This window comes from Lontra canadensis, unplaced genomic scaffold, assembly GCF_010015895.1.
Source record: "Lontra canadensis isolate GAN:19392208 unplaced genomic scaffold, GSC_riverotter_1.0 scaffold171, whole genome shotgun sequence".
Lineage (NCBI taxonomy): Eukaryota > Metazoa > Chordata > Mammalia > Carnivora > Mustelidae > Lontra > Lontra canadensis.
Genome location: NW_022631165.1, coordinates 280,884 through 304,769, shown reverse-complemented (window position 1 = coordinate 304,769; position 23,886 = coordinate 280,884). Strand labels below are relative to the sequence as shown.

The 23,886-nt window shown below is 60.6% G+C and overlaps 2 protein-coding genes across 9 annotated transcripts in view; both read left to right on the top strand.

Annotated features, from left to right (window-relative positions):
* MRPL28 (mitochondrial ribosomal protein L28) overlaps positions 1-2,705 on the top strand; it is a 3,086-nt gene extending 381 nt beyond the window's left edge. For all 3 annotated transcript variants that reach the window (XM_032846112.1, XM_032846114.1, XM_032846113.1), the window contains exons 2-6: positions 146-441; positions 1,222-1,374; positions 1,645-1,779; positions 1,871-1,957; positions 2,598-2,705. In XM_032846112.1, coding sequence (XP_032702003.1) covers positions 154-441; positions 1,222-1,374; positions 1,645-1,779; positions 1,871-1,957; positions 2,598-2,705 — 771 coding nt within the window. In that variant the 5' untranslated portion in view covers positions 146-153. The remainder of the gene's footprint in view (positions 1-145; positions 442-1,221; positions 1,375-1,644; positions 1,780-1,870; positions 1,958-2,597) is intronic.
* Positions 2,706-14,931: 12,226 nt separating this feature from the next.
* AXIN1 (axin 1) overlaps positions 14,932-23,886 on the top strand; it is a 68,547-nt gene continuing 59,592 nt past the window's right edge. For 3 of the 6 annotated variants that reach the window (XM_032845983.1, XM_032845984.1, XM_032845980.1), the window contains exons 1-2: positions 14,932-14,941; positions 18,882-19,828. In XM_032845983.1, coding sequence (XP_032701874.1) covers positions 18,966-19,828 — 863 coding nt within the window. In that variant the 5' untranslated portion in view covers positions 14,932-14,941; positions 18,882-18,965. Of the gene's footprint in view, positions 14,942-15,177; positions 15,195-16,758; positions 16,813-18,881; positions 19,829-23,886 lie in introns of those variants that run through there. The other 3 variants (XM_032845986.1, XM_032845985.1, XM_032845981.1) reach the window with 2 other exon arrangements.

Genomic DNA, 23,886 nt, shown 5'->3' with positions numbered 1-23,886 from the left:
GGAGTCAGAGGGCTGGTTTCGGGGTAGGGACCGGGGTAGGGAGTCAGGTGGCTGGGGTCGGGGGGATCGGGGGCTGGGGGTCAGGGGACAGGGCCGGAGTGCGGCGGGGCTGCGGTCTAACAGCGCCACCCCCGCCTCCGGTCAGGCTGCGCGATGCCCCTGCACAAGTTCCCGGTCGGCCTGTGGAAGCGGCTCCGGCTGCGGGAGGGTATCTGCTCCCGGCTTCCGCAGCACTACCTGCGCTCCTTGGAGGAGGTGCGAACACCCACTCCTGTGCACTACAGGCCGCACGGGGTTAAGTTCAAGATCAACCCCAAGAATGGGCAGCGGGAGCGTGTGGAGGATGTACCCATTCCCATCTACTACCCCCCAGAATCCCAGCTGGGGCTCTGGGGCGGGGAGGGCTGGATCTCCGGCTACAGATACGTCAACAACGACAAGGTAGGGGAGCAGGGCAGGCTTCCAAGGACCTCTCTGGGGTTTGCTGCGCTGGGCGCAGTGCTGAGCCCTGGGGGTTCCGGGGTGGGGTGCGGTAGGGGTGTGTGCTTGCGCTGTGGTGGAGACTCAGTTCTGCGGAAGAAGCAGGCTGACCTGTGGGGATGCCGTTCCAGCTGACCTGACTGCCCGCGAACCCCGCTGGGTGTCCTGAGACAGTGGTACCTGTGGGAACCAGTCAGCGCAGGGCCACTGGGGAGTTTCGCCAGGCCAGGTGTAAGGATGGGAGGACGTCTGTTGGGGGGGGGGCGTCGGGGGACGGCAGGTCTTCGGCCCCCTGTCAGCCTGACACGCTGCCGTTGGCCTCCTTGTCATGACACAGCCGCGGCCGGCACTGGCACATCGTCACGGCACTCGGGAAGGCTGGGAGACACACAGCCGGCCGTCCACACCGTGCCGTGTCTGGTGGGAAACCTGGACGGGGAGCTGGGCCTTCTGGCTTGTGTGTTGGAGGCCCCCCAGGTGGCCTCTCCCTTTGCCTTGGCGCCTTGGTCCCTGGTTTGGAATCTGATGACCCGTGCACCACGGGGTTACGGTTGTACGTGTGGTGTGTCTGGAACACCACCGACAGCCCAGGCAGCGCTGAGGAAAAGCGGATCTCTGGGTCCCCAGGTGGGGTCTGGTCCATCTACCTCTTGGTCCCGAGTCTCAGGAAGAGGCCCTGGGCCCCATTAGGCTCTGTAGGGAGAAGCGGCAGCACTCACGAGGTCTCTGGTTCTCCCTTAGCTCTCAAAGCGGGTGAAGAAGGTGTGGAAGCCACAGCTGTTTCAGCGTGAGCTGTACAGCGAGATCCTGGACAGGAAGTTCACCGTGACCGTGACGCGGCGGACCCTGGACCTCATCGATGAGGCCTACGGGTTTGACTTCTACATCCTCAAGGTGAGCAGGGGCTGTGCCAGCACACAGCCGAGTCTCCTGGCAAGTCAGAGACTCGCTGGGGCGCGCCCGTGTCTGGGGTGCAGGGTCACCCGTGAACCGTAAATGGGCTCCCGGTGAGCACTGCTGCCTCCTTCCCTGCTCTCAGGCCTTCCTTTGCTCTGGGGGTGGCCTGCGGTCCTCCGGCTGCTGAGGAGGAGCCTGGTGGTGTCTGCTGGCGGGTGGGCAGGGCCCCCCCGGCAACACCTGGCCCCATGCGTAGCCTTCTGCCAGACTCCCAAGGAGGACCTGTGCTCCAAGTTTGGGATGGACCTGAAGCGAGGGATGCTGCTGCGGCTGGCGCGACAGGACCCCCAGCTGCACCCGGAGGACCCCAAGAAGAGGGCCGCCATCTACGACAAGTACAAGGTGAGGGCTTGGGTTTGAACTTCTTGCTTCCTGTGGGCCCCGCTGACAGGCGGTCCTTCTGCTCATTGTGTGCCTGGCCTCTCCGCTGCAGGAGTTTGTCATCCCGGAGGCAGAAGCTGAGTGGGTTGGCCTGACGCTGGATGAGGCCGTGGAGAAGCAGAGGCTCCTGGAGGAGAAGGTGAGCAGGCGTGGGCACTAGCAGACAGGCGGGGTGGGGGCGTGCGCTGCCTCAGGGCAAGCCTGGACTAGGGCCACGGCCCCCCTGAGCCGGGGGAGGAGCTGTCGCTATGCACAGCTGGCCAGATACAGCCACAGCCCTGGGTTCTGTGCAGCATGCCCTCTCCCCTCGAGGCCCTGACTTTCTCCTGCCCCCACCCCCAGCCGGCTTCATAAGTTCATGGACAGAAAGACTCTTGGTGGCACCTTTGGTTTTTTGGCTACGTAGCACCCCCTGCCCTGGGGTCTTCCTGGTATGGAGCTGAGGTCTTTTTGTGTCTTGCACCCCGGAAGCGTCTGGAGCCTGTGATTGCCGCTGGCACAGGGAACCCACCACAGTGCAGTGGCCACTGACTCTGTTCCCTCTGTTCCCGCTGCAGCCACAGGGCCCTGGGGCAGGGAAGCTGGGGACAGATGCCTGGTCCCTGTGTCCCCAGTGGCCCCCGTCTCGTGGACAAGGTGCTGTCCTCTGGGCTGGTAGCTGTGGCCAGGCCTGAGGGGTCTAGTCTTCTTGTACCAGATTCCTCTTGGTGTTTGGGCAGTGGCAGCTGGGTTCCCGTCTTCCCCAGAGCGACTCTCCCTGACCCGGGTCCCTCCCGTAGGCCCCGACGCCTCTGTTCAAGGTCTACGTGGAGCAGCTGCTTGAGCGGCTGCGGCAGCGGGCTCTGGCTGAGCCCGCGGTCGTGCGGAAGAAAGCCAGCAGGACGTGAGCGACTCGGACCCAGGCCCGGCAGCCGTGCTCCCCGCCTCACCTGCCGCGCAGCACTGTGGACCCAAGAGCCTGGGTGGTGCGGAGGCCACGCGTGGGTAGTGGATGAACCCGTTCTCTGATGACCCAGCAGCTTGCAGGGTTGGGCGGGTTTTGTGGAGGCCCCAGGAAGTCTCGTCCCAGGGTCCCCAGAGGTCTGGGGCCATCTTGCTGCCTCTGCAGTCCCCCTCCCCCCTCAAGTGGGGGCCTAGCTGACGTGAGGTCACCACACTTTGGGGGCAGCACAAGTAAAGTCTGAACTGGGCTATGTGCGTGCTGCTTTGCTTGGAAGTACTCTCCCGAGTAGTCTTTGAGCTCCTTGTGTCCTGCCCCAGAGACCCGGGATGTGGCTGAGCTGTGGGACCGGGATTGGTGTCCGTGTCTGGCCTTCCTCCAGGAGGGTGCAGTGTCGCTGAAGCCATCTAGCAACAGATCGTCTCCCTGTCATACATCCCCATCCGCCTGGAGGGCTCTCTGGAGCAGAGGCCGGGTGGCTTGGGCTCACCCTGGGAGTGGCTGGGAAGGAGCTCTGCTGACGCGCCATTCAGGGCGGTGAGCACCCCCACCAGCTCTCCGGAGGTGCAGGGATGGGATTCCTAGTGGGCGGCCGGGCCAGTGCCCTGAGGCTGTTCTGCTCCGAGATTTGGGGGTGCCTTGACCTTCATCCCCAGCCCTTTCCTGGGAGTACGGAACATTGAGACCCATTTGGATCACTCTAGGAGGACAGGGAGTGATCCCCCTGACCTGGTCCTGGCAGCTGACCCAGGGGCACTCAGCTCCCCTGACAGGTGCTGTGGAAGTGAAGACATCTGGACAGTGTTCATGGAAGTGGAGGCCAGAGGGAGCCTGTGGCTGGCCAGCGAGCGCAGCGGCAGGGGAGCCCTGGAGACCCCACAGCATAGGGACGTCATTGAGGGGCAGGGTCCCTCCTCTGGGGAGTGATCCTGAGATCTCTGGGTGAAGCTGGGAAATGCTGTCGTCAGTCCCAGACTCCTCTGGAACGTACCTTTGGACCCATGTCTTGATGCACACGATAGTTTCTTCATGGGGTGCCCCAACATTGGGGACAAATTTTATTTTTTTTTTTAAGATTTTATTTATTTATTTGACAGACAGGGATCACAAGTGGGCAGAGAGGCAGGCAGAGAGAGAGGAAGGGAAGCAGGCTCGCTGCTGAGCAGAGAGCCGATGTGGGGCTCAATCCCAGGACCCTGAGATTACGACCTGAGCCGAAGGCAAAGGCTTTAACCCACTGAGCCACCCAGATGCCCCCAGATTTTAATTTTTTTTTTAAAGATTTTATTTATTTATTTGACAGACAGATCACAAGTAGGCAGAGAGGCAGGCAGAGAGAGGGGGAGGCAGGCTCCCCGCCGATCAGAGAGCCCGATGTGGGGCTTGATCCCAGGACCCTGTCATCTTGACCGGAGCCAAAGGCAGAGGCTTTTAACCCACTGAGCCACCCAGGCGACCCCCAGATTTTAATTTTTAAGAAATTCTACCAAAAGCTGCTAGCACCCAGCCTACCCCTGCCCCAGCCCTGGCTGGCCTGACCACAGCCGCTGGCCACGGCTACCACTGTGGTGGTCTGGACAGGCCAGTCCTCAAATGCCTACTTGATCCCACTGGTTTCCCGTCCTCAGCCCCGAACTGAATTAAACGGATCCCTTTCTAGTACGGCCTGTATAACCCGCCCCCCCCGCCCTGTGCTGTGCACCCCAGATGCCCCCTGTCCACTGGCCATGGCTCTCAGTCACACCTCACCCCGCTGCTCTTTCTTGCCCCCACCCAGGCTACAGGTCCAGGTTGGGGGAGCTCCTGTCGCGACTTGCAGTGTTTGTGTGCCCGCCGGTAGCCGAAGGGGCCTGTGGCTGGAGCAGGATGGGGACTAGGCTGCCTGTGGGCCGTGTCGGGGGAGGGTGGACTCCGGCCTTGGTCTCCCTGTCACCACTGGAGGGCCATGCAAGAGTGTCAAAAGCACAGGCCCAGCCGAAGTGGGGTTACCACACTTGGGGTCAGCAGAAGGAAGGTCTCGGGTTTGCAGGTCTGCTCTCCCTGGGGCATGGGCGTTACCGCAAGCACGGCCCAGACGGGCCCCCAGGGCTGCTGGTCAGTACAAGGAGCATGGTGCGGTCTCGGCGGGTCAATTCCATCCCCGTAATCTGCGTCGGGTCTGATTGTGGTCTCGGCCCTTTCTTGGCAGAGCCAGTCTCTGTTTGGTCCAATCCTCACAAAGATCCTCCGTCCAAGGAAGTCCCAGCCATCCGTGAATGACGGACTTCCTTCCCCCCAAAATAAAACTCCTGGGGCCTGGGAAGGTGCCTGACAGGCAGAAACTGCCACGTGGTTCCCCCTGCAGAAGTGGGGAAGCTCGCCTACACTGCACAGCGACCCGGAGCTGGGCAGTGGGAGGCCACCAGGCCAAGTGCCCCCTCCGGTTTCACCTTGTTACTTCTGGCCACAGGCCACACCTCCACTAGTCTGCTGAGAGTCTCCAGTCCCCTCACGGAGGCCCTGCAGGCCCTCAGGCCTCTAGATTGGGGTGGCTGGTCATACTGATCACCATCAAGCCCACAGAAGTCCGGACTGCGCTGCGCTGGCCCCGGTGGGCAGACAGGCTGGGCCCCGTCCCTCCTCAGCCCTCCAGGAACCCTTGGGCAACGCCCTTGCTCGTGTGTTTCATGGCAGCCCAGCCCGTCCGTGAGGGCTGACCGTCACTAGCTATGGACGGAGTAGTCCCTTGGGACCGGGGCAGCAGAGGTCCCTGGCAAATGACCGTCAACACCATGGGGTCCTGAGGCCCAGGAAGGACACCTGAGGTCAGGAAGGGTGTGGCCCAGCCTGTGGCTCTGTGCCCGGCCCCTCACCTTGAGGGTCTTGCCTGAGTCCCACTCGGGTGTACATCGGCTTGCAGGGTGGGGCGTGTGGAGAGAATGGGCAAGTCCACAGCTTCTCTGCTAGGAGCCCAGAAGAGCTCTTGTGAAACCACCCACGTGCACTGTCTTTTTCCCTCTGGAGCCTGTGCTCCAGACGCCCTTCCGCCCCCACCAGCCGCCTGCCCCGAGTCCCATGGACTGGCTAAGCAGCATCAGCCCTACTCCCTTGGGCCCCCTCTGCCACAGCATGCCAGAGCCCTTCCCTGAGCCCCGGAATGCAGCTCCCAGTGCTGGACCCTCCAGCAACTCCAATTCCAGCGGACCCAGACTTATGTCCCCACCCACACCTTGTCCCTGGACAAGACCTGTCTGCTGGTGGAGTCCAGCAGACAAGGGGGCTTACTTGTGACTGAGCAAGTTGGGGTGAGGCCAAGCCAGTATGGAGAAGTCTGGGGCCAGGTGCCTGGGCTGGCTGAGCAGCTTCGGGGCCATGTAGCTCTGGGCCCCACCTGGCCCAGCCTGAGCCCGTTTCCCTTGGACATACAACCACTACGGACCTGTGTTCAGATTCTGTTTCCAGGTCCTTCTGACCTTGGCGGCGGCTTCCTCAGCAGCCCCTGGGCACCTGCCGCCGTGGCCTCTTCCCAAAGACCTGGGGCTCACGAGTCGTCACAGGCCTGTGACTGTTGCTCACTTGTCTTCTCCAGCAAGTGTGGGCTGGACGTGGTCCAGGAAGTGGGATGTGGCTTCCCAGGGCTCTCAGGTAGATGTCTCGTGGGGCCCTTGATGGTGTTTGTTCTGAATCGAGGATGTGTAGACTGTCTCAAGATGGGGGTGGGTTGGCTCCGGGGTGGTCAGTCCTCAGGGAGATGCTGTGTTGAACCCTTGATGAGAAGCACTGGTTTTGAGACATCCAAGAAACCCTTACCAAGGGGCTGGTCGCGGACAGACCCAGGGGTTCAGGCCAAGGGAAGAGCAGGTACAAAGTCACTGGTGCGGTTAGTTTCTGCAGGGTTGGGGAGTGCTTGGTGTGACTGAGGTTCCAGAGTCCCGCCGGGTTGGGGACACAGGGTCTGTGAAGCAACAGGGCTGGCCAGGCTGGGGCCTCCGAAGGCTCTTGAGAAGGGACAGGGTGAGCCTGTCTCTGTGTTCACTAGGTTGGTGAGAGTGGAGGAGGGGTTCGCAGGCAGAAAAAGCTGGCAGGCCCCTTGGGGGTCTCAGGTGGATTGAGAGCTTGGCTCTGTGTCCCTGAGTATGATGAGTTCCCCCTGCCCTTTCTCCCATTGCCCTCACCCATTATTTTCTCACTAGATGGCCTGGCCTTCAGCCCCTAGGGCAAGCCTGACCTGAAATCCTCCTCGAAGTGCAGGCTGCAAAGACATTGTTCCTGCTTCCAGCAGGTGGTCAGGCAGGACACAGAGTGGGCTGGGACATGTCCCGAGAGGGACCTGGACCCTTCACACTGGATGTACATGAAACACACACACACGCATGCACACGCACTCAACAGCTGGTGCAGGTACAGGGTCCTGTGATGCCTGACCCGACACTCAGAGGGGACCCAGTGTGTGGGCCCACGGCGGTATTGCCTGCTCCCTCAGCAGTCAGGAGTGGCTCAGGGGGTGGCGGTGTCTAAAGGGGCTGGTTGCCATGGCTACCATAGGGTTCTGAGGCCGTCATCTGGTCCCTGCCTCAGCCAATCGGCGGTGGGAGCCCGAGCTGCAGCCCAGAGTCACACTTCTTCCTCCCAGCCACACAGTGGCCAAGAGCAGGGACCCGCGTCCTGGAGTGACTGAAAGTGCTCAGACAGACGGCCAAGCCCATCATGGCGGACCGCGGGATGGTGGGGCGTGAGCAGGCACACGGAGCCAGGCAGGTGAGGTAAGCCGGGAGGGCCGACAGATGGGCAGACGAGCGGGCGGACAGGTGGATGTGCTCCCTGCTGCCCATTGTTCTTAAGGCTGGGGCCCTGCCCTCAGCCCCCCTGCCCTCTGCACCTTCCCGTGTGTGCTCGCACCCATGTCCGCACCCGACCCTCAGCCCGGGACCCTCTCCCCAGACGGCCCAAACAAGGGTCACGGGGAGAGAGACAAAGGGAACCGCATGAGGCAGGATGAATCCCACCGCACCGTTGGTCCCGAAAATCGTGCTCCCGCGTCTTTCACTCAGATTTCCCGTGAAGGCGGCATCAAAGACCCCCCAGCCGGCCAGGCACTCGGCGAGCTGGCCACCTGGCCCCCGTCCCGGCCCCGTGCGCAGGCCTGGGCCACAAGCCATGTCAAGTCAGTGCCGTTTAGGGAGTATTTTTTTTAAAAGGCAAGAAAAATGCGAGAAAGGAAAAAAATGTCCACCTGTACCGGGGAGCAGCCAGACTGAGATGGAGCAGAGGTGCCGAATCCCGTTACTCGGGACGTTAGCGGACAGGCCCCGAAAAGCCAGCTGCGATGAGGGGCTTGTAAATGGAGTGTCCTTTGGAGATCAAAGGGGACATGCTTGTGTGTGTATGTGTGTGTGTGTGTGTGTCCGTGTGTGTGAGTGCACGCGTGTGCAGGAACGTGCACCGCGGGGCGGCACTAGTGGGCCGTGTGCTGCAGCGTGGTGGAGAAGCCTGGCGTGTCACCCACCCGCCACGGCCACCTTCCATGTTGCTCCTGTCCTTGCTGCTGCATGCCAGTGTGGGTGTGCCTGCGGGGGGCAGCTGAGTGTAGCCAGGCCCAGTCCCCACTGCCCACGCCTGGCCTTGGGCACCGGGCCCTCGGGAAGGCGGTCCCGGCTGGGCCTTTTTCCCCCACCCAGGTCTTTTCTACCCTCCCCTACAATCTGGCGTCACCCCGAAGTTTGGCCCAGATGGGCCTGGCAAGAGCACAGGCCTGGCCACGGGCAGAATGGAGGGTGAGGACAGGCAGTCTCCGGCCCTCATCACCCGCACCGCCGTCCCGTTGCCCGCTGAGGCCGAGAGCTCCCAGATGGCCCGGCGAGCATGTCCCGAGGTTCAAAGCTTCTTTCGGCACGATTGTTGGGTTATTAGGTAAACTCTGGGAAGCAAATCTTTTAATCCACTGTGGCTAATCCAGTGCACTTTTGTTTGCCACGACAGATTCTGCAGCAACAAAGGGCCGGAGGGACCCCGGCATACATAATCACGTACTTATACCGTGGCTGCAGCGGCTGCGAGGCTTCTAGGCAGCCAAGAGAGACATCTCTGGACAGCACAGTGGGGGGCAGGTGGCCAAGGGGCCGATCGGGTGGGTGTGGGCATGGGCACGGGCAAAGGCAGCCGGCCGGCTTGGGATGACACCTCCCTGGCTCCCCATGACAGAGTCTCCTAGCCACTAGGTCGAGGGGCTGCCTCTGGGCCCCGGGGCTGCACAGGCTTGGGAAGCTAAACGTAGTATGCCAAGTGGAAGGAGAACGAGAGCCGGCAGCCAACAGAGGGGCACTGAGCTCCCACACTGGGAGGGGCCTTTGGGGCTGGGACTGTCAGGTCAGGGAAGGACATTCCCGGTGAGGGAACAGCAAAGACGAAGGTAGACGTTGGCCTTGTGACGGGGTCGGTACAGCAGCAGGGCAGGCGTGCCCAAGACCAGAAGTCTTGGGAAGTGACCTGAGACCCAAGACCAGAAGAAGGGGAAGTGACCTGAGGCCACCCGGGAAGCTGGGCCTTCGGCTGCTGCTTTTCCAGGTGGAGAGGTGGAGTGAGGCCCCTCAGGTCCCTCCATGCAGGCACTTCCATTCCTGGGAAAATGGTGTTGGGATTGGGGGAGGCCAGCAGGCCCTTCCTTCTGTGAACTGGGCCCCTGCCAGTCATGGGCTCTCCGCTGAGCCTCAGGCTCCTTGATGGAAGGTGGCCCACAGGTCTCTGGGGCCAGGAGAGTTGGGTCAGGACCCTCACTTTGCAAAGGAGAGGTACTGGCCTTGGCACATGTCTCCAGGGAGACAAGAGCTGGGTAAGCCCTGGCTGCACCCCTATATCCCTGAGGCTCCTAAGTTGGAGAGGTGCTGGGCTGTTGATGCGTGTGCTGCACTCCCCTCCTCTCTCCCAGGCCTCTGTGGCTGGCAGGGGCGATCCAGACCTCATTCAAGTACTGTCCTACAATCGCGAGCCCACTCACCCATCTCCTAGACGCATCCCCAGGGTCAGCATTCTCCAGAGACACAGCATGGGGAGATGTCCTGAGTGACAGGAAGCCCTTAGGACCCTGGGGTGAGGCCCAGGTTGGGATGGGTGTGGATGGCTCCCTGGGGCTCCTGGCCTGCTGCCAGGCCGCCTCTGCTGCAGGGCCTTCTCGCCTAGGCAAGGGGAGAGCTCAGCAACCTGTGACCAGCCCTGAATGCGGCTGACTACGGCTCCTAGGAGCAGGGACAATCGTTACACGATGCTGTGCAGCAGCAGGGGAGAAGGTGACAGTCACACCAGGTCTCCCTGGCACTGAGCCAGTCCTGGAGCTTGTTTGAGGGAAAGCCCCGATCTCATCCTCTGCTGCCCCAGCTTGGCCTCAGGACAGGATCACTTCCCAGGGGTCTGCCTGAGGCAGCTTGAGCCGAAGGGCTTAGAGAGAACTCCAGCTGCCAGCCTAGAGGACACACCCGCCCCAAGGTGTGAAGGGGAAGAGGAGGCAAACACAGGAGGAAAGAGGCAGGGGGACCTGCCTGATGTGTGGTCAGGACCCAGGGAGGCCCCAGCCTGGAGCGTCCACAGGGAGCTGGGCTGGCCCAGGAAGTTCGATTTGGCACCTTCTCACTGGTCCTGGGACCATCGTGGAGCAACACCACCCTTCCTGACTCTGCCCAACAGGTCAGCTCTGTCCTGTCCCCCAGCATCCTCACCCACCCGCCTTGCTTCCCAGGGTTACTGTGGAGCGATCCCTGAGACATGGTGCAGAACCTCACAGTTCCCACGCAGTCACGACAGTCACATGGGAGCAGAACTCATTCCTGAACACATAAAGGAGGCCACAGAACCCACCCCTACTTCTGCACTCCGACAATAACTAGTATTAATACTCTGGAATAGCATTTTTTTTTTTTTTGGTATTTTTGTATTCTTGACTTTATATGCACGTTTTCTATATTCACGAGAATGGGCACCCGCTCTGGGTGGTCTCCTGGCTTCCTCCTCGGTGCCCTGTCTCAGGACCTGAGTGTGATGTCTCTACATCCTTTTGGGGGCTTGGGATGGGGCACCAGCAACACCTGGCCCTCCCTGTTGGGCTCAGAACTGATGGAGAAAGGACACTCCGGGATGAGGAATGGAGCCTGGGGGTTGTGCTGATGGCCAGGAGGGCGGCTCGCCAGCGTGACCTGGGCTGCGCATCCAAAGCACAGTCCACACCACACTCATCAGAACTGGATACGCCTCATTCCCGCTTGAGGGCTTTACCTGCCCACCTGCTGTCACCGCTCACCCCTGTAGACAGGGCAGAGGAGGACATGGAGAGCCCAGAAGGGACTTAGCCTGAGACTCTGGTCCCCCTCCAGAAGCCCAAATCGGAATGTCCCTCCTGTCCTCCCCTCCCAGGAAGACAACAGGAAAGTGGGGCCCTTATCCCATCTCTGCCACTTATCCTCTGCCGCTGGTTCTCATCACCGCACCTCGGGGCATGCTGGACGCACCTTCCACACCCTCCTTGGTGCATCTTGGATGATTTCTTGGAATCACTTTTTTTTTTTTTTTAAGATTTTATTTATTGGGATGCCTGGGTGGCTCAGTTGGTTAAGCAGCTGCCTTCGGCTCAGGTCATGATCCCAGCGTCCTAGGATCGAGTCCCACATCGGGCTCCTTGCTTGGCGGGGAGCCTGCTTCTCCCTCTGCCTCTGCCTGCCATTCTGTCTGCCTGTGCTCGCTCTCTCTCCCTCTCTCTCTGACAAATAAATAAAATCTTAAAAAAAAAAAGATTTTATTTATTTATTTGACAGAGAGAAAGAGATCACAAGTAGGCAGAGAGGCAGGCAGAGAGAGAGGGAAGCAGGCTTCTGCTGAGCAGAGAGCCCAACGCGGGGCTTGATCTCAGGACCCTGAGATTATGATCTAAGCCAAAGGCAGCGGCTAAACCCACGGAGCCACCCAGGCACCCCTTGGAATCACTTTTTAAAGGTGGTCTTCCTCAGCCCAGGGGATGAACAGGCTTAAGGCTTCAAAGCTCCCTTTATTTCAAAACGTTCATTTTGTGTCTACGTCGAAGACAATAATTTCATTTCTGCTCTTAAGCTTTTCATGTAGTTCCTGGAAAGACTGAACACACGTCCTCTGCAGTTCATCCCGTCAAAGCCTCTAGTGGCAAACTCCATCACCCCCTTCGCTGGGAGGGTGAAAAGAGGGTGCTCCGTCAAGGAACTCACCTGTTCTGAAGTGAGGCTCCTGTGGCTTTTTGTCTGGTTTCATATCTGGGGGGGCTGGCACAGTCCCTGCCACTCAGCCCTGCTCCCTTGCAGGCCCCACTTCTGGCCTCTCCGAGCTCCCTCCTCTGGTCTCCCCCTACTCCCACCCTGCTTAGACAACCAGCTCTCCAGGCCCACAGTTGTAACCCACTCTAGCAGGGCTGCCGCATCTCCTCCAGGCCTTCTGATTCCCTTCCTGTCCCTGCAGGGCTGGGGCCCCAAGGAGCCAGGGGCCCCAGGGTCCTGTTCTGGTCCCAGGGCCTGGGGACACCTGCCGCCATGGGCCCGGAGAAGGATGGACATGGACACAAGCCTGGGAGCCTGGCCTGGCCACGGCGGCCACTCTGCAGAACCAAGGCAAGCAATGGGGGCCCGCGTCTGGGGGTGGGGAGGCGACCTGACAGCCAATGGCTGAGAGTTACTGCTGTCTGTCCAGTCCACCTAAGACTCCCACACGCCGCACAGACCCTGCTATGCCCGAAGGTCGTGCACTGCATCTCATCTCCTCTAAGGTGCCCAGGCTGAGCGGGGTTGGGAGGGGAGGAGCAGCACTGTGGGGCCTGGGGCCCTCCCTCCCATCTAGATGCTGGGGAGAGTGGCTCCTACTGGTGAGACCCTCGTGGGTCCAGTGTGGGATCAGTGGTGTAGCTCCTCACCGACAGCGCCAGCCCCGCCCAGCCTGCCCTGAGGCATGTTGATGGCCCTGGGTGGCCTGGGCCCTTGGTAGATTGGGGATGCTTCCCTGGGGGTCCTCATCCCTCACTGCCCCCCATGCCTATGAAATCCTGGGTGTGGATGCTGTGTGGAGCCCTGAGAGAGGCCAGCTGGCATGCCTCCACACCTGCTCATCCCAGGCAGGCATCATCCCCCGGCAGCTGGCTGGGAGGTTGTGGACGGCTCGCGGAGCCCGGAGCCAGGACTCCTGCACTGCTGTGATTATGAAAGAGAAGGATGGGTAGTGAGGGCGAACTGTGTCCAGGAGTTCACGTGGTGGCTGACACCCATCCCCTGGGGGCTGCTGGGAGCACTTCTTGAGGTGCCAGGCCCAGCATGATCTGTGGAGCACAGGGTCTGGGTGGCCACGGGATGGGGGTGCCAGAAGCAATTACTTGGGGGCAGTGATAAACGTCTGATGCCCACATCCTTCCCTCAGGGAGGGGCCAGTGGTGGGTGGGCAACTCGGAGTTGGCCAGCGGGGCTTGCAGCGTGGGCAGGAGCTGCTATGGTGAGAGTGATGAGAGAAGTGTGGTGGGCACAGAAAGCCCTTGCTCTCAGGCGAGCCAGTGCCAGTGTGACCTGAAGGCAGTGGTAGGAAGGAGAGCCCTTAGCCAGACTGGCTGGTGCCTGGGAGAAACGGAGCAGGCACGCCCAGCGGGATGGAGCCCCAGGCCACAGCTCTCTGGAGGTGGGGGCTCCTGCCCAAGTGACAGCCAGCATTTAACTGGAGGCCTGTTGCCTACTGCGTGCTCCGCTCTTGAGTCTAGACCTACTGGGGACTGACGGACGATGGAGCCCCAGCCCACCTTCTCAGGGTCCGGGCCAGCCCGGAGGTGGGGGGGTGCCCGCTGGCGGAGAGAGGGACGGGACGTTACCGGAGGCTCAGCTCCAAGTCAGTCTGGCTCTGCCCTGCAACCATGCGACCCTTGCACAGCTGCCTCCTTCAATGTCATGGGCGGCTGTTGGCTGTGCTACGTAGGGGTCCTTCGTGGACGGCCGGTTCGGCAGGTCCCAAGCGAGGTCTCCAGTCCCTCTGGCCATTCCGCCCGCCGGTGCACATGCTGCTCCCTCCGAAGGGTTGGGAGGCCGGCTGTGTCCGGGCTGGGCCTATTGGCGCCAGGGGCCGGTGGACACCGATGTAGGCCACAGAAAGGGGCTGCAATGTGGCGTGCGCCTCGCAGTGCCTACATAAGGGGGCCGCCTGGCCGCTCGGTGCACCGGACCAGGTCTTCCTAGCGCCACAGTCTCTGAGAGACCCTCGCACGGGGTGTCTCCGCCCGCCACAGCCCAGGGGTAAAGCTCAAGTCCCCGGAGCCGACCCCCGGGTTCCAGCTCCGCCCCACGCCCAGGGGACTGCTCCGCATCTGCAAGTTGACCACGCCCATTCCGCTGGCCCCGCCCCACGCTTGAGGCCCGCCTTGCCGTTCTTGGCTCCGCCTCCGCGATCAGGACCCACCCCTACGCCCAGGCCCGGGCTCCGCGCCCTCCGCCCTTCCTAGAGCTCGGGCTTCGCGTCTCGGCCCTGCCCCGTCTCTCGGCCCCGCCCCTCGCTCCCCGCCCCCATCTCAGCCCACCCCACGCTCCCTGTACGGCTCCTCCGCTCCGACCCGGCCCTACGTTCTGGGTACGTCCGTCTTCCCGGCCCCGCGCCCACGTCCCGGCCCCGCCCCACGCTCTCGGCTTCGCCCTGCGTTCCCGGTCCTGTCCCACGTCTGTGTCCCACCCCCACGCTCTGAGCCCCGCCTCGGGCTACGGGATCCGCTCCGCAACCCAGCCCCGCCCCAAGTCCCTGCCCCGCCTCAAGCTCTCGCCCCGCCGCACGCCTAAGATTGCGGTTCCTGTTCCGGCCCCGCCCCGCGGGCGCAGAAGCGCCTGCGTCTTGGCCCGGCCCCACGCTCCGGGCCCCGCCCCACGTTCTCGGCCTCGCCCCCGCGCTCGGGGCCCCGCCCCACGTTCTCGGCCGAGCCCCTGCACTCGGGGCCCCGCCCCACGTTCTCGGCCTCGCCCCCGCGCTCGGGGCCCCGCCCCACGTTCTCGGCCTCGTCCCCGCGCTCGGGGCCCCGCCCCACGTTCTCGGCCGCGCCCCCGCGCTCCGGGCCCCGCCCCGCGCTCCGGCCCCGCCCCCGCACTTCCGGGCGGCGCCGGCGGGGGCGCTCCGGCCTGGGCTTCGGCGCTCTGGGCTCGGGCTCCCCGCTCGGGGAAGCGTTTGCGGCCGCCGCCGCCGCCGCTATCGCCGCAGGACCGGCCGGAGTCGGGCCGGAGCCGCGTCCCCCGGTGCAGGCGGGTGAGAGCGGACGGCCGGCTTCGGCGGCGCCCCCGCGGCCTGCCCCGCGCCCGCCTCCGGGCCGCCGCGCCGCCGCTGCGATGGGGGCCGCCCGGGGCCGCGCCCCCGCCCGGTCCCGCCGGCCGCGCCGCCGCTGAGCGCATGGGCCGCGCCGCGCCGCTCCGGGAGCCGGGCCGGGGCCCCGCCGACGCCGCGGGTGAGTAGCGCGGGCCGGGCGCGCGTTCCTGCGGGGCGCGGGCCTGTGCGGCCGCCCATTGTAGGCCGCGTAGGCCGGGCGGGCCGGGCGCGGGACCCGGAAGAGGGGCTCGGCGGGTGCGGGCTCTGGGGGCGTGCGGGGCGGCGCGCAGCGCGGAGCGGGCGGTGCGGACCGGGGGATGAGCCAGGGGGCTGCGTGGCGCTGGGGGCCGTGAGGGCGGGCGTGCCAGAGCGGGGCTGCGCGTTCGGGCTGGAGACCGCGGGGCCGTGGGCGCGGGGCCGTGGGAACCCGGGGAAGTGCGGGCTTGCTCCGGAAAGGGCAGCCCTTGCTCTGGGTGCGTGCACCAGTGCGAGGAGGATCCGGGAGCCCGAGAGGGTGTGGGGCGCTCTTCCTGGAAGAGGCTGGCACCACCCAAGCACGCCCGTGGGTCTGTGGGCCCGGGGCCCGTCTCGCGTGAGCGTGCGGTGCAGAGCAGTGCCGTGTGCTGGGATCCCGGTCAGGGGCTGGGCAGCGGCGCATCCCTTCCCTGTCCCTCCAGCCGAAAGTGCGGATGAGGGAGCATGGAACCCAAGGAGGCGCTCCCACGGAGACGGGTGCCCGAGCCTGGATCCAGGCTGTGCTTGGACCTGAGTGGCTCCGCTCTTTCAGGTCGACGCCTTGTACCCACAGCTCGTTCTCGGCTGTGGGTCTGACCCACATATTGGAATTCAGGCCCCCGTGAAGCCAGAGCTGCAGGGCCGGGGCAAGGAAACTTGCAGCTCAGCGCTGGGGACAGTAGAGAAAACAAACATCAGTTTTCCGGGGATTTTCCCCAGCCCATCTCCAACCCCGTTGAGGAAGAGTTCTTGCTGTGTCTCCGCGGCTCCTTCCTGCTCGCACGTCTGTCCTCAGGCGTCCTGGGATCCGCAGAGCACACATGGCCTAAACCTGACCTTCCGGGGGGCCATATTTGAGTTTCACTTTTGAGAACTTACATTCAGGGACAAGAATGGACAGGCATGCAAAGTACAATGTTTCTGTGGGATCTGCAGGAGGCGTGGGGGTGCCCTGGGTTTCTGGAGTCAGAAGAGTGGGCTACGTTGGTCATTGAGAATTTAGATGGTGAAGGAATGGATTCCACTGTTAAACCGTGGCCCTGGTCATTTTAGAGTTTAGTTAAGGGACAGGAGAATGTCAGTCGTGCTCTGTGACTGCCACACTCCACATAAATCAAGAGTGAGAAAGTTACGTTTGAGCAAAACGCGTGAACACGTAAACACGTGTTGCGTTGAGCTGGCTGTCATGGTACCCAGGGGGTTCGCCGCAGCAGTGACTGAAGGAGATTTTAAGTGCCTTATCAGGCTCGTAGATTACTTTTATGGGGCCCTTTTATTGATGGTGGTTGAAGGCTGTTGGCCACATTCAGTGCTTGTGGGCATTTGACTCTCCCTGAATTAACATTAACTGCTTTATGTGTGGTAGGTTCGTGTGCACGCTAAACGCTTGGTGGGCCTCGATGTGGGAGCCCAGAGGCCGCAGGAGTTAGAGCGTGTTCTGATAGTGCCCGTCATCTGGAGAGGCGTTCCCGTGCTTCTGGGGACAGCAGAGGTCTTCCGTCACTGGACAGCCAAAAATAGATGTGAGTTAAAAGAACTGTGTCTTCTGGGCACTGAAAAATACTTTAAAATGATTAGGGGGACTTGCTCACACGTGAATTGAGGTGTCAGTTTTTAGAGACAGCCCCAGTTTTGTAATAAAGGGCTAGATGGGGAGTTTCGTTGCGGTCCTTGTAGCTCAGTAGTTCAGCGTCTGTGAGGGGCTGATGTTTGGCATCTGTGATAATTGTCATTTGCCTTCACGTCAATGAATGAAACGTTTATCGGTTTTAAGACCTCGTGCTAGGTGCTGGGGGTCCCAGGAAGGTGTTTCATCAGGCTGCTGCTGATAATTGATGCAGCAGAGAGCCGCGTCTTGAGAGCAGGTGACAGTGACTTGTCATTAACTTCCCGTTGGAACACAGTGACTCCGTTCTTTCTCGGGGCTGGTGAGGTAACGAGTGTCTCTGAGGGTAGGGCTCAGGGGGCCAGGCGTGGGCCCTCCTTCCTGGGAAGGCGCCCTGGACAAGGGAACGTGAGATAGCCGTGAGCTGGTGCGGAGCTAAGACACCACAGGTGCTCATTCATGTGGACAGGGCTCAGAGAAAGCGACTTTGCAGTCGACGTGGTCCCTGACGGCAGGGTGCTCAGCCCATGGGCCTTGACCTGTTCCTGCCGAGATGACAGCCTACACAGTAGTTTTCACTCAAAGTCATCGGCTGCAGAAATGTCATTTGGGGCCCATTATTGGGACCGATTCTCTGTGTCTGGGTGCTTTTTGCTGCTGGCAGGTGCGAGGTGAGCAGCGTGAGAGCGCAGGTGTGTGAGCAGCTTACATGCAGGCCCCGGCCCGAGTGTGGAGGGGTGGCCAGGGAGAGCTACCCTTTGTGTTGGTCCCAGGTTTCAGGGCTTTATTTTTCTCCGTCGGGCTTGTTCAGTGCTCCGGGCGGTTGGACCGGACGTGCTTTTCTCCAGCGCGTTTCTAGTCAGACCACCTTGATCTTCGGTCCTGGCAGGCCGCCAGGCTGGGCGGTGTCGCTCTGTGAGCTCCTGTAGGGTCACCGGCGGGGAGGCCAAGACCGTGAGAGTCCCCATCCAGGACAGCGTCCCTTCACACCTACGGCAGGCTTGTCGCGGCAGCAACAGCAAAACCACCAACCCTGCAGTCCTGACCCCTAAGAGGGCTGGTAGTTTGGGTTTGAGCTTGCGGAGGTAGGTCTCGCGAGCCGTGCGCCTCCTTAGCTGAGAGGTGCAGCTGCACTGGGCTCCAGTTTTCTCTTTCCATACCTTCTCCGTTCTTCAGAGTGCCCAATTGCCATGTGCCCGGAAGGACACTTTGCTTCTGAGTCTGGTCGAAGGCAGCGTTCCGGTGGAAGCATTTTCTAGCATCGTGCGCGCTGGTGCTGCGAGATGGCCACCGTGTATGTGCGGAGGGTGTCCGTGGCTCGCCTGGTTGAAGGCGCTAAAGGCGGCCCACAGTTGTTAAAGGAGCACCTCCTCGTGTGTTTGCCCCTGTCAGGAGGCACACTGAGTGTGAAGTGATGGGGTAGTCAGAAAACGCAGTGGCTGCGGGCCTAGAGAGTGTGGGGAGCAGACATGACCAGCTGCCCTTGCGGTGTGCGATGTGCCTGCCTGTCCGTATCTGGGTACCGCGGCAACCCTGCCGTGCAGGCAGGCGCTTGCCCTCGTCGTCCGTGGGAGGACCCAGCTCTCCTCGTCCGGGCCGACGAAGCCAGGCAGCCTGGGAAACACACTTCTTCTAGTCCTCCTGCCTCCCGGGAAACTGCAGGGAAGGACTGGCTGTGGCCGAGATGGGAGGTCCCCAGGCTGCCGGTCTCGGTGATGTTCTCACAGAACGACACCTGAGGGTAGTGGCCATCTCCCTGCTCTGGACACTAATCTAGATCCGGAGGCATTCCTGTAGTTGTAAAAGTTCCCCGAAGTTGTTTCCATACAGCACAAACCTACGGCAAAAGATTGAAAATGTAAACTGAGTTTCTGGCTTTGAGTTGGAGCGGGAGGGCGTCATTACGAATCTTGTCTTGAGAAAACCTCTGGGGTCATGTTTCCGTGGACCCACCTTTCCTAATCCTTGTCCTCTTAATGGTTTCAACAGGACAGATTGCTTCCCTGTGGAGCTGTAAGTACTGATGTATTAGGGCCGCGCTCATTGTTCCTTGACGCACAGAGTCCCAAAATGAATGTGCAAGAACAGGGTTTCCCTCTGGACCTTGGAACGAGTTTCACCGAAGATGCCCCCCGGCCCCCAGTGCCTGGTGAGGAGGGTGAACTGGTGTCCACAGACCCCAGGCCCGTCAGCTACAGCTTCTGCTCCGGGAAAGGGGAGACTTCAGCGGCCACCCCGAGGCGCTCGGATCTGGACCTGGGGTACGAGCCTGAGGGCAGCGCCTCACCCACCCCCCCGTACTTGAAGTGGGCCGAGTCGCTGCACTCCCTACTGGACGATCAAGACGGGATAAACCTGTTTCGGACTTTCCTGAAGCAGGAGGACTGTGCGGACCTGCTGGACTTCTGGTTCGCCTGCAGCGGCTTCCGGAAGCTGGAGCCCTGTGACTCGAACGAGGAGAAGAGGCTGAAGCTGGCCAAAGCGATCTACCGCAAGTACATCCTCGACAACACCGGCATCGTGTCCCGGCAGACAAAGCCCGCGACCAAGAGCTTCATAAAAGACTGCATCATGAAGCAGCTGGTTGACCCTGCCATGTTTGACCAGGCCCAGACGGAGATCCAGTCCACCATGGAAGAGAACACCTACCCCTCTTTCCTCAAGTCCGATATTTATTTGGAATATACGAGGACCGGCTCGGAGAGCCCGAAGCTCTGTAGCGAGCAGAGCTCTGGGTCCGGGGCGGGGAAGGGCGTACCCGGGTACCTGCCCACTCTGAACGAAGACGAGGAATGGAAGTGTGACCAGGACCCAGACGAAGACAGTGGCAGAGACCCTGCTCCCCCCGGCAGGCTCACACAGAAGCTGCTTCTGGAGACGGCCGCCCCGCGGGCCTCCTCAAGTAGACGGTACAGCGAAGGCAGAGAATTCAGGTGAGTCCGACGCAAGGCGTCCCTGTCTGTGCTCACGTCCGAGACCTGGAGGACTGGCCAGGGCAGAGTGTCGGGAAGGAGCAGGCTCGTCCCTCCGCCCCCGAGCGGCTGTGCTCCTGCTGCTGGGGTGGGCTGGGGGTTCGTACCGCTTGGCGATACCTTCCCGCTTGTCGCTAAATGTTTGTACTGTCTGTGAGCGGAGGACCCTTCTGTTAAGAGCAGCCTAGGATACGAGGCCTTGTGTGTCGCGAGGACTGTTGGAGGTCTCGGAAGTCCTGATGTCGCCTCCGGCGGTGACGTCTGCACTCGCTTGCACAGGAGGCGGGCGTACTCCGCGTCCTTCTTGGGCTGATACAGAGAGGGGCTGTATCTGGTGGCAGTTTCCTAAGACTCTTCCCGGAGGTCCGGAGGTGTCGGTGCGGAGGCTGCCGTGTGACAGATTGTCAGGCCCTTGGCAGACAGCTGAGGATGTGGCTCTAGGGTGGATCTTCTGCCCGCTGCGGCCGGCGTGGAGAGCACTGACAGCGCACCGGGTGCTGGCTGCGTCCGGTCTCGCTGCCACTCGGGAGGCACCGGCGGGGCTGCCAGGGGGTTGTTCCGCGTGGGCAGCCCGCGTCTTCTCTCTCTTTTCTCTGGGTTCTGGAGGCGTACTGGGCACGGGTCGGAGCCTCGGGCCGATGCTAGCCGGTGTCGGCGGGGCACTTTTCTCTTCCACGCACTTCCCTGTAGCTGCTCCTGGGGACGTCGACCCGTGAGACTGTCACAGCGGGGATCCGTGTGACCCGCTGATTTAATCAGGAGTCAGAATCCTCCCCTCCTCTCCCGTGCTGTGATCAAACCTGGGTTGTTTCTTCAAGCTTAAGTGGTAGAGAAATTGGCTCCTTGCTAACAAACACAGGAAAAAACATTTTTCTTTTGTAAGTTTTTTTTTTTTTTTTTAAGATTTTGTTTATTTGACAGACAGAGATCACAAGTAGGCTGAGAGGCAGGCAGAGAGAGAGGGAAGCAGGCTACCCCCTGAGCAGAGAGCCCGATGCGGGGCTCGATCCCAGGACCCTGAGATCATGACCTGAGCTGAAGGCAGAGGCTTAACCCACTGAGCCACCCAGGAGCCCCCTTTTGTAAGATTTTTTATTTATTTGACACAGAGAGCAGAACACAAGCAGGGGCAGAGGCGGAGGGAGAAGCACGCTTGTCATGTGCAGAGAGCCCGATGTGGGGCTCGACCCCAGGACCCCGGGATCATGACCCCAGCTGCTTAACGACAGAGCCATCCAGGCGCCCCATTTCTAAGATAGATTTATTTACTTATTTATTTTAAAGATTTTTAAAAATTTACTTGACAGAGATACAGCAAAACAGAAGCACAACCAGGGGCAGAGGGAGGGAGAAGCAGGGAGCCCGATGCAGGGCTTGATCCCAGGACCCTGAGATCATGACCTGAGCCCAAGGCAGATGCCTAACAACTGAGCCACCCAGGCGCCCCCGTTTCTAAGGTTTAAATATCATTTAAATGATTGAATGATTTAAATGTCGTTTAAGTGATTCAGGGTACGCCATTTGTAGTAATTTTTGTGCACCTCTTGCTCATTGTCTTGAGCTAGACACTATTGATACAGCAAACTTTTTAGGGCAGAACTTCCTCTAAATTATTACAAGTAAGGCTACTAACTGATACAGTTTTAATTTTATTTTACTTTTTTGTTTTTTCTAAGATTGTATTTATTTGACAGAGAGAGTGCGAGCATATAAGCCGGGGAGTAGCAAGAAGAGGGAGCAGCAGGCTCCATGTAGAGCAGGGAGCCCGTTGTGAGACTCGATCCCAGGACGCTGGGATCATGACCTGAGCCGAAGGCAGCCGCTTAACCAACTGAGCCACCCAGGCGTCCCTGACACAGGTTTTAAAACCCAACCTAAAATGATTTAATTAGAAGTTTTAAGATGGGATTAAATTGGAGTCCTGGGTTTTCAGGGAAAAAATTTTGAGCTCGATTCTGCTTGCTTGCTTGCTTTCTGCCTGATTTTTTGTCTGTCCTTTTTTTTTTTTTTTTTTAATTTGTTTTTAAGTAGTTTTTAAACCCAGCGTAGGGCTCGAGCATAGAACCCCAAGATAGAGTTGCACACGCGACCACCTGAGCTGGCCAGGGCTCGGGTTTTAGCCCTAAAATCAGAATTGGGCGGCTCCGTTGGTGGAACGTGTGATTCTTCATCTCTGCGTCGAGTTTGAGCCCCAGTTTGGGTAGAGAGATGACTTAAGAAAAAAAAAATCCCGAGTCCCATCTTGCACTTTCTTCCGTTCTCAGTCCTCAGCCGCAGTTTTGGTTTTTCCTTCTTTGGTTTGTTCCATTTGTAATAAGCAAGTGTTGCTTTTAAATTAATAGGCTGTGTTGGCTTCCCTTGTTTAAGTGAGTTGAGCTGTAAGGACGGTGGCCTGTTTTAGTTCTGACCCGTCGTGCAGGGGCGGGCGGCAGAGCGAGGCTGGAGCTCGGGCGTCTCACCTGCACTTGAACGCCATTCCCTGCGAGGTTGCCTGTGGTCCTTCCCTGGGTGGAGGATCTCTGATGTCAGGGTCGTCCCTGACGAGCGCTGACAGGGCATGGCGTCTCGCTCATGCCACTTCTCCTCTGGGGGTGTGAGGTCAGGGTGCAGGAGGCTGAAGTCACAGCAATGCCCCCCCTCACCCCCCTCGGCTTAACCAGTGAAGGGGATTGGTTGACAGAGGCCCATGAAGAGTCCAGAGGCAGGGCCAGCTTCAGATGGGGTTTGATCTGGACTCCAGCCACTTTTAAAGACTTCATTGTTTCAGAGCAGTTTTACGTTATCAGAAAAAAGGAGAGGAAGGTACAGAGGTTTCCCATCACCCCCACTCCCACAAACACACAGCTTGGCCCGTTATCAGTCCTCCTCACCCGAGCAGTACGTCTGTTAACAGCGGACAAGACTGCATCAGCAGCATCACCACGCAACGGCCGCGGTCTCCGTCGGGGCCGGTGTCCCGCGCTGGGCGCTCTGGGGGCCCGACGGAGGTGCAGAGACGTGGAACCACCATCGCAGTGTGGGACAGACTAGTTTCGCTGTCTGAAAAGTCTCTGTGCTCTGCCTTTTCCTCCCGTCCTTTCCCCCAACCCCAGGAAACTGCTTTTCCTTTTCTCTTTTGCCCGACGTAGCTTTTGCCATTTCCAGAGCGTCACGTAGCTGGAATCTCACAGCCTGTGCCTTTCCCCGGTAGCTTCTTTCCCTTGGCGGTAGCAGGTCCCTCCGTGTCTTCCCATGGCTCGCAGCTCCTTCCTTTTTGGCGCCGAGCGATAGCGCGTTGTGTGGATGGACGCCGGGGGTTTATGCCCTTGCCTGCTGAAGGACGGCGGAGTCGCTCCCGGGTTCTGGCAATCATTAATGAAGTGGCAGTAAACTTTGGTGGTGCAGGTTTTGTGTGGACGGAAGTTTTCGCCTCCTTTGGGTAAACACCATGGAGCGCGATTGCTGGGTCATAAGGTGAGAGCACTTTTAGTTTTGTAAGAAACTGCCCCTTCTCTTCTTTCCTCTGCCTTCCCGTGGCCACTTTTGCTGGCAGGTTGGAGGTGGCTACTGTGGCGACCTTGGGCTCCGGGCTCCCTTGCTTTGTAACAGACACTGCCCCCAGCGTTTGAAGGAGGTCTTGCGTTTGGCTCTGCGTGGCCAGGGCTGCTGTTGCCTCTGTCCCGACTGTCCAGCACCATCTCTGTGCAGGGGCCCGGGATTGCGCTGCTGGCCTTCACATCAAGTAGGGCAAACCAGAAGGGACATGAGGGGCCCACGGCTCCGCAGTGGTGGATGTGGTCATCCAGAGGGGGGTCGGGAGGAAGGTAAAGGGAAAAGGAGGGCAGGTGCTGTCTGCTGCGAAGAGGGCCGGGAGCTGGACCGGAAATCTCCCTCTCGGGGTGCGCTTCCTGTGGGCAGCGGGTGCCTCCCTAAGCATTGATTCTGCCTGGGGAAGCGGGTCTGGAGGACTATTGTTTAGGGTCTCCTGAGCCTGAGCCCTGCGGTCCCGTAGGTTCGACACCCTGGGGCTGCCCCGTTGT